This window comes from Lampetra planeri, unplaced genomic scaffold (assembly GCF_965212315.1).
Source record: "Lampetra planeri unplaced genomic scaffold, kcLamPlan1.2.h2 scaffold_1431, whole genome shotgun sequence".
NCBI lineage: Eukaryota > Metazoa > Chordata > Hyperoartia > Petromyzontiformes > Petromyzontidae > Lampetra > Lampetra planeri.
This window is the reverse complement of record NW_027614154.1, coordinates 1-15,355: the sequence shown is the minus strand read 5'-3', so window position 1 is coordinate 15,355 and position 15,355 is coordinate 1. Positions and strand designations below refer to the sequence as shown.

Sequence of the window (15,355 nt, the reverse complement as noted above, 5' to 3'; positions counted from 1 at the left end):
ACCTACGTGTCCATCCGTCTCTGAGTCCAACTCATTGTTTCATTCACATCTGATTCTTCACGTTCTGAGCAGCAACAACAATCGCAGAATCAAATCAGGGTATAAAAATGTCTTCAAATCAAATTCATCTGCTGTGCTCAGAAAGCAGCAGCCCCATTAACACACACACACACACACCCACCCCAGGAGAGACTCCAAACATGGCAGTTTTTCATGACAAGCTCTGCCGGGCCTGGGGAGCTCTGGGGCAGACAGGAGAGCTTGTAGCAGTCTGTAGCAGCCTCCGGGGGAGCCGAGCGGATAAATAGTTCACTTAAAACATCATGCTTTCTAAAAGGTCACAGAGGAAATGTGGGACGAGGAGGGAGAGTGGAGACAGACACTGCACTCTGCTGCATGACGGCCGACAACAAATACAGAAGAATACTGGTGTTTGACGGAAGAAGCATCTACAGATAACACACCTCCAGGAACGGTCACAGCAGAGACACTGGAGCTCACACAGAGCTCTCTCTCTCTCTCTCTCTCTCTCTCTCTCTCACACACACACACACACACACACTCACACTCACACTCACACTCACACACACACACACACACTATACTACTCTGTTCAGTTGCGTCCAGCAAATGAAATATACATATATATATATACACATCTAGACACCAAAGACCTTGTTGGATTATGTTAACGGGTTCTACCGTCGCCTGTATCTGGCTGTTGAATTGACATGTAAAAATCTGGAGGGTGCTCAGGAATAACCAGAAAAGACTGTACAACCGCCAAGCTGAGCACCGTCGGTTCAGCCCTGGAGACCAGGTCCTGGGTGTTTGGCCGCTCGAGTTTGCAGGTCCTGATACAGCTGAGAGGTAGATCTCAGAGCAGAATTATTTGAACGGGGGGTCATGTCTACTCTGCTCGGGATTCTGTGGTTAATAATGACCCTGTTTCCCAGGAAGCTAATCCAGCAGTAACTGTCAATTCTGTACTTTCAGGGTCCTGTTGTGTTTGGGGTGGGGCCAAGGTGGATTCCTATCCTTCACCGTCATCCTTCATGGAGGACTGTGTGATATCAGTTATATGAGATATGCTGGACTCACACACACACACAGTTGTGAATCGTGTGTATCGTCCAGTGATCCACAGCAGCAGTGTGATGACGTCCTCCGTTCAAAGTGGGACAGTAAATTGTCCTTCACTAATCAGGTCACTGGTTGAAATCGGACTGAATTCGGTGGTTCGACATCAGAGGAAGTTGTCCCCCGAACGTCATCAGTCAGTAATTAAAAATGACAAAATCAGGGACAAACATGGCGCAAGCTTCCGCCTGTGGACTCTGTTTGCTCTGCGTCTCTTCTCCCCCAGGCTTTCATCACTCAGTAATACACAGGACAAACCTGTGCCGCAGCAGATGTCGGCTAAATCCCATCGTTCAAACACACACCTCCACCTATTCATGGGAAATCAGGATGAGAGCTGTTCCTCCACTCAGCGATTGGACTTCCATCAGAACACACACACACACACACACACACACACAGGTAGGGGTTGGAGGATGTGGAGGCCTTTGTGTTGACACAGAGGAGCAATATGTTGTCACGAGTTAATCATGGAGAGTCACTCTAAATCTGTCCGGATCCATTTCGTTAAACCAAAGTCAACCTTAAATCCCCATTACATCACTACAACACCTTCTGGCATTATCTATAACCAAAGCAGCACTGACCATCACCTCACCAAAATAAGAGAAGAAGAAGAAGAACGAAACGTCACTCTGCTGATGAAAACCACAAAAACACCTGACAACAGTTGAGCAGCAGGTGACAAATGCAATGAAGGAGGAACAGAAGCAGTGTTAGCACCTCACGACGTGTCACACAGGCTTCACAAGGGAATCGGAGATCAGGAGAATCATCATGGAGATGTTTCAGGACGGAGCCTCAGGTGAAGGAATCTCAGCTGCATCACTCCCAGAAGTAGAGGACAGCGCAAAGAACGCAAAGAACCCGGATTGATCCACAGCTATGAGACACGTGGTGGGATCCAGTTCCATCAGACTCCCAGGAATCAAAGGAGTCCTCATCTGAAACACCCCATGCATCACTGAGTTCCCGGTGAGGCAGATTTACACTCACTGGACAACCCGCTAGGAAACAACAACCTGGGTCGTAGTATGTACGTGTTCTTTGAGCAGGTCCTTCCAGAACATTTCTTCTGAGCACACAGAAACACCACTAATCCTATTAGAGGAGAAGCACAAAGACAGATAAGAGGTTTACGTCTCCTCTCCTCACAGACTGAACCTCTCTCCCTCCACACATCGGCAGCACCTTCGGTCCCACGTCGGTTCTGGACGGAGACGTTCTTGTGTCGGCGGCTGCTATTGTTCCACTCAGAGAAAGGTGATAATCGGATTTCCGGTGCAGGCAGAGGAGACGCTGGTGATGAAGGAGGATCAGCTGAATGATGTGGTCCAGAGATGGGTGAGTGGATGAAGTGTGTCAGAGGGTTCACTCGTGTCAACTTGAAACTAAGTGTGTATACAAAGAAACCACTGAGCAGCTTCAGCAGATATTGTCCCAGTCCGATGATATTTTCCTTTATATTTAGAATAACATTCTGTCTTGAATGTATTCTTCTTCATCTGTGAATCAGCTTCTATTCTTTCTGTTCAGAGACGGGGAGGACCTGACAGCAGACGACTACCAGCTCTTTGAGGCTTTGGGACGCAGCTGTCTCGCTCAGGGAGACAGTGGTCTGCTCCTGAAATGTCTTCAAGATGCCAGGAACCAGGTACTTGTTTCTCCGGCATCACTGGAAGACTTTGGCGGCCGCAGACGGACGGATCGATGTGTCCCCCAGCGCAGAGCGGCTCGCCAGAAGAACGACGGAACCTCATCTGATACCCAAACCGATGGAGACGCTGCTGCTCGGCTGCCTCCTGACACGGAGGTGTGCTGAGGAGTCGGCGTCTCCTCCGAAGGCACACAGCTGTGAGCTACCGTCGGTCACCTCCTCCACCCTGTTCGCCGAAATCCCTGACGTTCCACATGACACGTCACTCTCGCAGGGTGGAGGAAGCTTCCAGAACCTTCTGCTGGGAGTCAACGGGCCTGGTGATCAGGCCTGGTGCCTCTCTGATCCTTGTCTCCTTCTGTTTTGTCTTGAATTCAGGACATTGTGAGGTCAATGGGTCACGTCCTTCTGGTGCCTCTGGTACACCGAGTGGTCAAGAAAGAGACGAGTGTCGATCACTGTCAGGCTGCCGTGGCACACCTGACCACGGTGGGAGGAAGGGATACAACCGGGACACGTTTCTGAGTATCTGCCTGTAAACGGATGTTCTGTCACCAGACCTGCAGCCCCGACCACCTCGTGCCCGTTTTCCTCCAACTAATAGAAGACATTGATCCAGGGGCCATTTCTGAGACCATCGTCGTCATTGTGCCTCATCTTCTAACAGGTGGAGCAGCCGTGACACCACCGTGTTCTTCATTACTTCACTCCTATGTTCACGTCAGATGAACACACAGAAGTAAACACAGCACGAGTCGGGTGTTTGATGCAATAGTACAAACTCACAAACTCATGCATTTCACAAGTGATAAGTACTTATTGAACAGTGTCAACTAAAATCTTGACACAGTAAAATTTAGGCACTTGGCTCCCCCTGCTGTTCACAGCAGTAATAACTAAAACGAATGTGTGTGTGTGTCTGTGTGTGTCAAAAAAGGGCTGCTGAGGCTGCAGGAGGGACAAGCACCCGCGGTGGGCTCGGTTCTGTCCAGCCTGCACCGGCAGATGGCCCGGCTGCCAGTGCCGTATGCGGGGCAGCAGGAGGAGGCGGACGCGTACGGCCTGGGTCGCTGCTGCACCTCCTTGGCTGCTTTTACCAAGACCTTAGTGGACGAGGTGAAGAGGAAAGACGGGAACTGTGACTCGGAGCTGAAGACTGAGTTGCTCAAGTTGTAGGTTGAGACAGATGATGACCTCAGATGATGTCTGATGGTCGTACAAGAGTCGGTGGTGATCAGTGTTTCCCTCTAGCTGCATGAGGAGCTTGAAGGAGCCGTTGCTTGAAGCTGAACTGACCAGAGACAGGAAGTCGTCGCTGTGGCTCTTTGCAGCAGAGATAATGGTAAGAAGAGCAGCTGAGAAGCTGACGTTTTGAAGGAGACACTCACAGTTCCATCCTACAGGTGACCCTACCTGCCCTCCAGCAGACCCTCTCAGACATCCTGTTCTTCAGCTCTGTGAGGAAAAGCCCCCTGACGGCTTATGGAGAGTCCAGAGCCTGTCTGGCCTATCTGCTGTTTGTCCAGCTCATCGCCATGGAAACCTTCCCAGCAGTGTACAGGTGAGAAACCCGATCACCAGACTCATCTAGAAAACAATCATCTACACTTTTCTCTCCCTGTTCCAGCCCCCAGTTTGTTCTCCAGTGCAACATGGACTCTGTGGCGGAGCTGCTCAGCAGGTCAGATCTCAGTCCAACTCAACTCCTGAAGTGAGCAGAGCACAGAGAGTCACCCTGTCCTGTTGTTTGTCTCATAGCAAAAAGGAGTCACACTTACTCAAAGGACTGGTGAGTGGTCAGTTTGTCAGAGCTGGAGGACGTGGCTCTGACTGTCGCTGTCCCTCAGGAACTGTATGAGAGGAACCTGGAGAGTTTGGAGGATGACAGTCTACCTTCTGGCCTGCTGGAGCTGAAGAGCTTCTACAGCGTCTCACAGGTACAATCAGCACGTCTATGAGCAGAGAGGGTCCACGGAGCGACGGTGATCTAAAGATCCTGTCGTTAGCGAGTCCTTGAGAGACTGTCACGGTATGGTGACATCGTCCTGGTCCACACCTCATCACAAGACGCAGCAGTTACACAGAGGATCAGTGACGTTGGAGACATTAACGTGAAACCTTCAAATATGATCTGGTCTGATGTTATTTGGGACGTTCACAGAATCTGCAGCAGCTTCTGGCCGAGTGTCCCATCCGACGCCTGGTGAGTTCAGTCCGCTGCTCTGAGACGGAATCAAACACCAGCAGCAGTGTGTGTGTCTACAGTGTGTGTGTGTTCTTCCTCCCCAGAGAGAACCAGGGCTGCACGTTTTACAGCTTTTCATCAACAAGTTGGACGTGGAAGCAAAACACAAGTTCTTTCGGTGAGACAGAACTTCTTGATTCGTCCTTCACACCTTCTGAAACTTGTCTAACCTGCGTGCGATGTTTCTCCAGTAAACGACACCTGGTCATTGTGTCTCGTCCTGCTGATGTTTTACTGTGCTGTTTGTTCTGCAGGTGCATGTTAAAAACCAGCAGCCATCCAGGGGTGAATGGTTTTATAGTGAAGAACATCAGAAATCAAGTCCAAGTGGCTATGCAGGCGAGTTCACTCACATGAAGTCGGGATGTTTTTTTACATTTTGAGCTTTGAGTTTTCACCACAGTACCTTCTCCAGCTGGCTGACACCAACAGATGGTTCCTGGGGGAGGAGTTTGTCCCGCTGCTGGAGCTGCTGCTCCGTTTGCCGCAGGCGGCTGAGACAGATCTGCTGCACAACATGGACCAGTGAGTGACAGCATTCAACATGTTTGTTTACATGTAAAACAACGTCATCTGAGACACAAAGTCTGCAGCTTTTCACAGGTTTCTCACGGGAGCTTGAATTTGACTGATTTCTAGAAACGATCCCGTTGTATGGCCACTTATCTTCCAGGACGGTGATGTTCAGTGATGAACTGAGACCATCTTTACTGGTCTTTAGATGTTTGTATGTCATTATGTTACTTTGATCTATTTCACACACAATAAGTTGCTTTTTCCAATTCATTCATCTACATTTTCTACATTCTGTCATCGCATATGTTTTTAAACACAAATTCATCAAATTTGTTTTATCAGCTGCAAATAAACCAAAGAGCATCATGATAAAAGCTTCATGTATCAGCCTCCCTGCCCTGGATATAGAAATCAACAAACTGTAGGATCAAACTTCCGTTCATGAAATAGCAGAAGTCTCACAGACTGTTGTAACAGAGATGATTTCTTCAGCACTGACGTCTCATCTGTGTTCCTCCAGAATCATGGAGAGTTTGAATCTTCTACGTTATCTTCTCATCAGAGACAAAGAGACCAGGATCAGTGTAAGTTGACACGCCCACTGTCCCCCAGCCTGGTGAACGTATGAACTCAGCGTCTCCTCCTCCAGGTGGAGCTGTGGAGTCGACTGAGCAGGATCAAAGACCAATATGTGAAAACGCTACGAGTGTGTCTCAGCGTGTCCAGGACGTATTACTCCTCTGAGCTGAAGGCGCTGAGAGAAAAACAAAAACTGAAAGCACGAGGTGGGAGTCAGCTGCTGATTGGTGAAACGTCAGTCATACTGCAAACACTGACCATTTCCTGCCCCCCCCCCACACACACACACACACACACACACACACCCAGAGGCCCGAGCGTCCAGCAGACCTCTCAGGATCATCCCAGTGAGACAGGACAAAGTGTCTTCTTCGCCCCCAGAGGTCCAGAACCAGGTGACAACCTTTATTTTCTTTCTTTCACATCTTCCAGCTGTTCATGACAGGTGAGTGTTCTCTGATCTCAGGTGCTCCAGAGCGCGCTGGTGACATTCGACCTGATGGAGAGCCTTATCATTCGCATTGAGGAGCTCACGGAGGAGAAGCTGAAGATCTCAAACCACTGACTATCTGACTTCAAACTGAAACGTGTGAGACCAATAAATACAGCAAACCGGTTTAGAGAAGTGTGACAGATCTGGGGATGTATCAGCTATGGAAACAGTCTCTGCAGGTTCTCATTCAACACAACAATCTGAGGTTTAGTTTGTTCACAGGATTTGTCTCAACATCTCCCACACAGAGCTGCTTTCGATGATGTTGGCCCGAGCCAGAGCTAGTCGGTCCCGGATTTTATCCACATGGGGCTTGCTAGTGGCCTGCAGATGAAAGAACGTCTGCATTTCTTTGTCCGTGCTTTTAAAAATAGCATTTGTTTGCTCAGGAGTACAAGCAGAGAAATTCAGCGTGTCTTAGTTGTCATTAAAAACACCAGATATTTACCTTTGCGATTGTCAACATTCCTCTGACAATCTCAGCGTTGTTTCGCACAGGCAGGATCCTGAGATTGCGCCCAAAGAACCTGAAACACAAAATATCAGTAAGCAAACTCAACAGACTCAGAATCTCTGTGTCATCAGAAACTCGGTGTGTAGTGAAAGAAATGTTAAATATAACAGCCAATAATGCACCTGTGCTGAAGGAACGACAGGGTTTCTAGGTCCTGTTTCCCATTAAAGGGAGAATACAGGAGCAGGAAACTGTTCCGATGGATCTGTATGAACTTTTCAACTCGCTCAGCGAGTCCTGACTTCTCACAGGGTTCAGGGAAGTCTTGTGGCTCAACCAGCAGAAATGCAACACCTAAAAAACGACTGAATTAAAAGATTCATTTGAAATATTCAATTTTTTTCTAGTTCATGTTCGATTCAGTAGTGGGGTTAGACAGTTTAACAGAGATGTTGATGCAGTTTACCTGATGAAGGGTAAATGAAGGTTCCAGACTCAACACCGTCAGAAAATCTGATGCGGTGGCGCTGCAGGCTGAGCATCCTGCTGGCCTCATGGTTCTGGAAAATATCCGAGGGCAAATACTGGATTTCATCTGTACTTCATTTAGTTTACTGGTCAATGAAAAATCTATTCGTTTTTTTTTATCATTTAAAACCTACAAACCTTAGACTAGCTACCACAAAGTTAAATGAGTGTGTGAATGTAAGTAAAAGCAGACGTTGCTTATTGGACAACGATAATGACTCATATTTCTTTGAAATTACATGTTATGGTGTGTGTGTGTGTGTGTGTGATAATTTACTGAATATTTCTATTGTTTGTTTGGTGACTATCAAAACAACTTTAGACCATTAGACCATATATACGTATATAATGTCTGACTATTGAATAGTTTTGCTGGATGAGGGAACGAAGGAAAACTTGAATCTATCAAGTTTACGGTTCGGCATCCCGTACCTGCCTGATGGCATTAACTCATATTCCCTGTGAAATACGAGTTATATTCTCCGTTCTGGTTTACAACAGGAACCCTGGGTTTATTTTGTACATTGTTTGAGCGGGGAAACGTAGCTGAGTTCACATTTCGTCGAATTTCTCTCTTTGTGGTTGTGCTTCACCAACTAGCTAACTCGAAGTTAGCGCAAACCGTGAACCGAAACCGTGTCCGAATGTTTTAACTTTACCTGAAGAGACGTGCTGACTATAACGGTTGTTGTCCACTGACAGTTTATGTCTTGAAACGCTGCCATCGCTCAGACAGACACGTTTGTTTCACCTGACTGCTAACAGCTAATTTAACCGACAGCCAGTGGCGGGTGCTAACAGTTAAACCGGTTGGATGACGTCATGTCAATCAATGACCGCCAGAGGTCGCTGTGGCTCCGTTTGACCTCATTCAAAGTGATGTCAGCTGCTTATCTTAATAACAGAAAAGGATTTTTGCAATTTAATTTGTATTCTGTCTCACAGAAAAAAACGCAGGAGTGAATTTCTTCAGAAACACAAAGCTTTATTTTGAATATGACATTAATGCAAGGCTGTAGGCCAGTATTTCTTTTAAGAAACTCCAGTCAAACATATCGATTGACGATTGGCATGAGTGTTTTTGTTACACATCTTTTTTTTGTAGAGCTTTGAAGCAATATTACATTTTCAGTCAAACGTAAAAAAAATGATCAGCATGCAGAACGGTCCGTTTGTAGCAAGCAAACAGACCACTGGGGGCACAACAGGGAACGTAAATAAACTGCTGCAAAGAGATAGTTACTAATGACTGATAACACCTCCGGTGGATGATTTGAAGACAAAGTGGTGAAAAGATGTTCCGCGTTCATGAGAAAGGCGTAAACTGTCGGTCAGGCTCTCGTCTGGGTGTCAGTGATGTGTTTCCAGTTCCACAATGGTCCACTCTCCCTGTGGAGAGGCAGCATCTTCTGGGGAGAAGCTGGTTACAGTTATGCTGGTGGACGAGTCCTCCATGGGGGAGATGAGCTCTGCCCAGCGCTTGAAGGTCTCCTTCTCTGGGGAGAGGAAGGCCTGTGCGTCCAGATGGTCCCGTGACAGTGAGAGCGTCTGCTTGATGAGGTACTGGGCCAGGTTGAGCTCCTCAGGCACCGGGTTGATGACGCCCAGGTTGGACTCGTGGTCTGAGAGCAGTTGCCTGAGCAGGCTCCAGTCGCGCTCGGCAAACTCACCGCTTTTGTTTTGAAGTCCTCTCTGCTTTTCGTCGTTCGGTTTAACATCCCTGTCCGTGTCGGAGCAGTGCTCAAAGGCTTCTCCGACATCCATCTCGTAAATGGGAGACAGGGCTTTGGATGGTTGGCGGTCATGTTTGCAGGTTTGATCCACTCTGTCACAACCAATGTCGCCTAAAAACAATTGACAATACTGCAAAATGACCAAATGATTCACTCCTTCACTCCTCAAAAAAAAAAAAATTAAAAAAAATACTGATGTCAGTGAACGGTCAACATCATCATCACCTTTCAAAGTCTTAAAATACAGATGTCAAAGGTTGACAGTTGCCTTAAAGGAATGGACGCTATTCTCAATGCATCTCTCTGTCCACCTGTTCTAACAAAGTATGCACCGGTGAACAACTGTCAGTTAGCGCAGTAGTCGTTTGTTTGGAGGTTTATGTGCAGAACCAATCGACAACAGTGACAAAACCTACACGAAAGCAGAAACACTGAACATGGCACCGAACCACGTTTCCTCTTCATGTTTACTGGTTTGAAGTGATGAACAGGAAGTAAGCTCAGGTAATGGTGCAGGAGGAGTTTTTTTCTGGATATGATTGTGAAAAAAGAGACACGTGGCAGCTAAGTGTGACAGCTGCTCTAGAAACACATCACACTCTCTACAGAGGAACCTACTGACACGACACGGAGACCTGCTGAACAAAAGCCAGTGGACAACAGAAACACGTTGGCGCATCTCGACACCAGTCAACGGGGCATAACAAAAGGAAATGAGAAACTAAAAAAAAACGGAAACATCAAAGGAAACAGATGGGCAGAAACAACGGAACAACAGTAACATGCATGTAAGCAGTGCAACGGAGGAAAAACAACCAGGAACGAGTACATTCTCACATAGAAATTAAAGTTTCCCAGCACAGCGCACGTTACTGAGAAGCACAAGGTGGTCTTCAGTCAAATCATCACTCGCTTCTCTGAAACCTGAAAACAATAGTTTTCAGTTACTGCGTATGGTGTTTGAACATCAGCGGTTGGATTTATTTTGACATGTTGGTACAACTGTTGTCAACAAAGGGATTTGAAGAGGCCTTCTCAATTAGATTTGTGTCTTTGAGACACCACAGAAGAACCTCCAGAGCAGGATGTCTGTGTTGTTTGTTTTTCTTTTGAGTAAAACAAGGTGTAACACAAGAAAGAAATGAGGGGGGGGGTCGGTTCATTTAAAAAAACAGAAACTGTGACACACTTTGTACAACACCAACAAATCATAATAAATGTGGAAATGACTCAGTGATGTTCCAATTCATACGCAGCGACTTCAACAAATGATCTAAAGCTACTAAAGACGGTTGTACTGCACCAAAACGACAAAAAATAAACCAAAGATCTTTTTTTTTTATGTACATAAAAGTGCATTGATATGACGATTTCACAGAACTCGTCACAGGGCAGATTCTTTAGGACACATACAGCTGGTTTTAGTCAGTCTCACTGAAATGTACATCTTCTCTTTTCTGTGTCTGATAATGACTGAAGGCAGACGACTGATGATCAGGTTTTTTTTTAAAGGATACTGATGCTGCAAATTCAAATTTAGAGCAGCTGATGCGTGGAGATGAAAGGAAACTGAAAGCCATGGAGTTATGATGACCACTGAATTTGAATTTGTGTTCAGAACTAGTTACTACACTAGTAAGACTCAGTCATATCCTTTATTCTGAAGGGGTGGGCAAGTTGTATGCAGGACAGAGCTAAGGCTGGGGACTCAGAGCAAAGGGGAATGAATCTTGCAGGGAGAGAGAAAAGAGGGTTTGGTTTTGGGTCAAGGAAGAGTCCAGAGATCATACGTTACCTGCTGGAGGTTGTTCAGCTGTACGGGGAGAGTCCCCCGTCAGCTGCCGCTCATTTAAGTCCAGACAGAAATCATCTTTCTGACTGTTTCTCAGCACACCGCTGCTGTACTGTTCAGCGTGCCGCAGATCGAGGTGACACGGCCGCTCCTGGGGGGGCAGGTCTCTGGTGACCTTCGCTCCGTCCTCCTGGGTGGGACTGCTCTCCTGAGGCACAGCCCGCTGGAGCTCTGTGAGGAACACACACGCTTGTTCTTGCCGTTCCTCCTTCTGGAGTTTGTGCTTCACGTCTGTGTTGTCGTGCCGATGGTTCTGCGGGGTGCAGTCGGACTGATGAGCTGCAGAGTCAGAGTCAAAGACATCGCAGGGGGTCGGAGCGTCTCCGGCCTGGTGAGGAGGAGTCTGGACCCCGCCTTCCTCAGACCCCAGCTCCTCACACTCGTCCACAGACAGCAGCACTGAGCGGCGGAAGGTGGACGCTGACTGGTAGTCTGGCTGCTCGTTGCCGTCCTGCTCGGCGCCGTCGTCGTCAAAAGCCAGGTTGACGATCCCCTGAAACTGTGGGGAGGGTTGGGTGGGGGGCAGAGGGCCCTGATGTGGGACCACCTCGACCTCTGACCTCTCCTCCTCCGTCTCCTCCTCGTCATCGTCGTCCTCCTCAGAGGAGAAGATCTGGTGGTCGGGGACGCTGTTCCCAGACGCTTTGACTTCTGAGACCTCGTCTCTGTGCACCCAGGAACGGGGGCGCTGCCGCGCTCCCTCCTCCTCGCTGGTGGTCTCGGCCTCTCGCCCACGCAGTCGCACCTCCACTCTCAACCCCGCCCCACTTTCATACATCTTCAGCTCCTCCGGCGTGCTGGTGTCACTGCTGCTGCGGCCCAAGAAGTCATGGCAGCGCATGGTGCCACACTTGGACACGCCCCTGTCGTTGGAGCAGTCGTCGTCCTGCGATCCTCCGGCGTCGTAGTCCTCTGAGCGCGGCTTGATGTCGTCAGAGGAGGTGGTGTGCGTGCTGCCGGTCTCCGACTGCGGGCTGACCTGGTGGTGGATGCTCCAGGAGTCCTCCAGGGGGGTGTCAGTGCTTCCTGCGCTACAGGGCGTGTCTACGGGGCGTTCGCTGTCTCTCCCCACTCCGTGACTCTGCCCCCCACTGACGCGAGCAGGGAGGAGGCTGCTGGGGGACGCGGTCCCTTCGGCCCTCTTGCCGAGAACAGACGTGACGTGGGCGGTGCTGCTAACAGCTGTCGGTGTCACTCTAACCTCAGGTCCCGTCCCACCGCCGGCAGCTGACTGAGTATCCGACCGTTCGGCTCCTATGTTCTCCCGCGGGGTGTTCGGACGCTCAGGCTGGTCGTGAGGGTCCAGCTCTGCCCTGGAGTCCGTTTTACTCGTTGCTGCCTCTTTCCCTTTCACTCCTGCTCGTTTGAAGGCTGCAGCAGCCGAGGGTTTGGACATTCCTCCACATTTCGATGGAGATTTCTCTGTAGATGCTTCATTACTACTCTTGGGCTTCTGTCCAGACTTGGTAGCAGCTGCTGCAGATTGCCTGGAGGGGGGCGAAGAGGCTTTCGCTGGTTTAACACTGGATTTGGCTCCAGCTCCAGTGGCTGATGTGGGCTTAGTGATCTTCTTCTTGGGAGTGTCACTGTTTGTTTTGTCTGGTGCTTTCGAACCGTCTTCTTTCCGGGGAGAAGCAGGCTTCTTCATGGAGGATCCGTGCTTTACGACTGGAACACAGACAGAACAGTGAGGAGGACTCTTTGCCGCCGTCTGGACAGGTGTGTTGAACCCCTCACCATGGTTGTCTCTCCCCTTGGTGTCAGTTCTCGCTGCTGCTGACACTTTCTCTGCTGCTCCAGTCTTGACTTTGCTACTTTCTCTCAGGCTCAATTTGTTTGTGGGACTGTGACAACAGACAAAACAATGCAAGAAAACATTGGTCCAATTGTTTTACCATAATATCTCTGGTTGTGTTTTCTCCAGTAATCATCAGATCTCTTGCTGACAGATGAGACGATATATACTTATTTTTTAGAGGAAATATTTGTCCTTCAAGTGTTGAAGGAATATTTGTCCTTCAAAAACACTATGAGGAGAGCTGAAAGCGAAGTAATGTAGTAATACTGAACGTCAGAAGGGGGCAGCGATGCTATTTCTCCTTTTGACACGTCCCCATGTAGTTTTTAGAATTCTATTCATAGTTACAGTAGAAGTCGTAAACTCATGTCTGAAGACATGAGTAAAAATATGTTTACCCAGTGAAGTTTCATAAAACTTAAGTCAAATAATAATAGGTAAAGTACTCTTAAAATTACTGATCTTGGGAGAGGATTTCAGAGAATCCTCTTCAGAAGGCTGAGGCGCAGTAAGACTTAATGAAGAGTCCTTTCAATGGACTAAAACTATACTTGAGTTAAACAGTGGCTCTTGGCGGGTGCATCTAAATTCAACGTGCTACCAAAAAGTTATTTTGAACACTTTGAAGGACAGATAAGAGGCTTTTCAATGACACCGTGCTGCTTTTATCCTCCAGTCAGTCACATCTGGCCTACAAACACAAGCGAGTGAGTGCACTGTCTCATTTTTCTAAATTTACTTCACTGAACATCTATTCACATGTGTCTGCAAAGCTCTCTGTCACTTTTCAGGTCAATGAAATTAAATTGCAACTAATGTGTGTCCAGCCGAGTCCTGAATCCTTTTTCCACACTTTTTCATTCCATTCATCACCTAAATTGTCACCGTGACCTTGTTGAAACGTGCCGTGATTCAATGGGAGGGGAGAGACAAACTCAGATACATTGATCCGGTCTGGAGTCAGTCAGGGAGACAATGAGACGTGTGAGCGCAGTGATCAGGACGATGGCACCACTCACCTGCTGGATTTGGCTGAATCGGATTTCTGGGCTTTTGTCAGCAGGGATTTGTTCACCACTTTGACCTGGTGTTTGGGCTTCACTCCTTTAACACAGAAGATAAACCACACGCTTGTAAAACTGCCTGCTTCCAACACGTCTAAATCGAGTCCCTAAAAGCTTAAATCTTCCCAGAAGATACGGAGGGGGAGCGCGACAAGCTGCGCCACTGCTGTACGAGCTTACGCCAAAGAGGTTTAGCTCGTCCCATTTAGCGTTGAGATAGAGCCACATGCTGCTCCCCAGCCTTGGTATGGACAGACGGCTGAGTCGGACTTCAACTACAGCAACAGGCAGGATTAACAAAACAAAAGCTTTAAGTGATCAGTCCCCCGCCGGTCCTTGTGTCAAAGCGAGAGGGGCTTTGACCCCTGCTGTTGGACCTTCGCTCAGTGAATCCACGTTCATGCGTGACCCTACCCTTGTTGTCCAAACGTCCCTCCTGGCCATTAATCAGGGCCCGTCAGAGCGTCATCTGACGCTACACTGACGTTTGTGTCGGAAACAAGAGATTAAATGCCGAGAAGTCAAGAAAGACTTCAAACCTGGGGTGGGAGGGGTGTCACTGCGTGGGCTGCTGGCACCGTTCTCTGGGGAGGGACAGTCTGAGGTGGATGAGGCGCTGTGATGAGCGGCGCTGTCCGACTTCCCCACTGAGCTCTTGGGAGCTCTGACTGCTGCCGTGTGGCTGGTGGATGTGCAGCTGGGGGGGGATGTTTTCGGCCTCGCACCGGAGTTGGGCTTCTTGTCTGGATCTCGGGCCGTGAGAGAGTTTCTTGACCCGCTGGCCATGTCCCGTCTGTCCCGTCTGGCCCCCCCTGCAGCCCCCGTGCCATTGACCACCGGGTGTGCCAGTGGTCGTCGTCGTCTTCGCTTTCGCTGCTAAACTCCGCTCTCCTGGTTCTTCACATTCTTTCCTTTGGCTGTCTGACCATCACCTGGTTTGTTGGCCACGCCCATCCCCTCAGACTTCATGGCTGTGGTCGTGCTGCGGGAACCAGAAGGAGTGAGGCTGGACCTCTGGGTCCTGTGCACAGGAGGGGTTTCAGGTGCAGCTGAGGAGCATTTTAATGTTCTTTGCTGCAGGATTAGAACAAAAACATGAATAACATTACACATTGACCAACAAATAGATCAACATCCATCTGTTGGTTCTCTGTCACAGACTATCTAAAAATCAGGAGAAAGTTCTGCGTGTCCAGCTCCAGTTCCTTGAAAACCACTCTGCTGTTGTCATTAGGGCCTGGATGACGTGAGCGGGGCTAATCCTCCGATGTCCATTTCATACTATCTCTTTGCTAT

The 15,355-nt window shown here is 48.5% G+C and overlaps 3 protein-coding genes across 3 annotated transcripts; 1 reads left to right on the top strand and 2 right to left on the bottom strand.

Annotated features, from left to right (window-relative positions):
• Positions 1-200: 200 nt before the first annotated feature.
• On the top strand, positions 201-6,702 carry LOC144739335 (glomulin-like). Its single transcript, XM_078622298.1, has 17 exons — positions 201-263; positions 2,398-2,484; positions 2,657-2,794; positions 3,356-3,464; positions 3,735-3,969; positions 4,049-4,139; positions 4,201-4,358; positions 4,425-4,478; positions 4,556-4,586; positions 4,645-4,734; positions 4,959-5,000; positions 5,087-5,160; positions 5,297-5,369; positions 5,446-5,567; positions 6,079-6,142; positions 6,214-6,336; positions 6,604-6,702. The coding sequence occupies exons 1-17, from the start codon at positions 201-203 to the stop codon at positions 6,700-6,702; spliced, it is 1,653 nt and encodes a 550-aa protein (XP_078478424.1).
• Positions 6,703-6,846: 144 nt separating this feature from the next.
• Positions 6,847-8,337, bottom strand: CUNH1orf146 (chromosome unknown C1orf146 homolog). Its single transcript, XM_078622297.1, has 5 exons — positions 8,272-8,337; positions 7,551-7,644; positions 7,267-7,438; positions 7,079-7,157; positions 6,847-6,954 (listed from the first exon to the last, which is right to left on the bottom strand). The coding sequence occupies exons 1-5, from the start codon at positions 8,335-8,337 to the stop codon at positions 6,847-6,849; spliced, it is 519 nt and encodes a 172-aa protein (XP_078478423.1).
• A 625-nt stretch (positions 8,338-8,962) lies between these two features.
• Positions 8,963-14,845, bottom strand: LOC144739333 (BTB/POZ domain-containing protein 8-like). The gene is made up of 3 exons (XM_078622296.1): positions 14,599-14,845; positions 11,141-12,865; positions 8,963-9,456 (listed from the first exon to the last, which is right to left on the bottom strand). Exons 1-3 carry the CDS (start codon positions 14,843-14,845, stop codon positions 8,963-8,965), a joined length of 2,466 nt encoding a protein of 821 aa, XP_078478422.1.
• Between the last annotated feature and the right edge of the window lie 510 nt (positions 14,846-15,355).

Bases quoted from the DNA above. Each gene is read 5' to 3' on its own strand.
- LOC144739333 (XM_078622296.1), bottom strand. From the start codon at position 14,845: ATGGCCAGCGGGTCAAGAAACTCTCTCACGGCCCGAGATCCAGACAAG. The intron at 12,866-14,598 runs GTTTGAAGTCTT...TCTGTGTTCCAG, and splicing joins TGACACCCCTCCCACCCCAG to TCGTAAAGCACGGATCCTCC. The intron at 9,457-11,140 runs GTAACGTATGAT...AATTGTTTTTAG, and splicing joins AGCTGAACAACCTCCAGCAG to GCGACATTGGTTGTGACAGA.
- LOC144739335 (XM_078622298.1), top strand. From the start codon at position 201: ATGGCAGTTTTTCATGACAAGCTCTGCCGGGCCTGGGGAGCTCTGGGG. The intron at 2,485-2,656 runs GTGAGTGGATGA...TCTGTGAATCAG, and splicing joins ATGATGTGGTCCAGAGATGG to CTTCTATTCTTTCTGTTCAG. The intron at 2,795-3,355 runs GTACTTGTTTCT...TTCTGTCACCAG, and splicing joins TTCAAGATGCCAGGAACCAG to ACCTGCAGCCCCGACCACCT.
- CUNH1orf146 (XM_078622297.1), bottom strand. From the start codon at position 8,337: ATGGCAGCGTTTCAAGACATAAACTGTCAGTGGACAACAACCGTTATA. The intron at 7,645-8,271 runs GTAAAGTTAAAA...GATATTTTCCAG, and splicing joins TAGTCAGCACGTCTCTTCAG to AACCATGAGGCCAGCAGGAT. The intron at 6,955-7,078 runs GTAAATATCTGG...TTTCATCTGCAG, and splicing joins GAATGTTGACAATCGCAAAG to GCCACTAGCAAGCCCCATGT.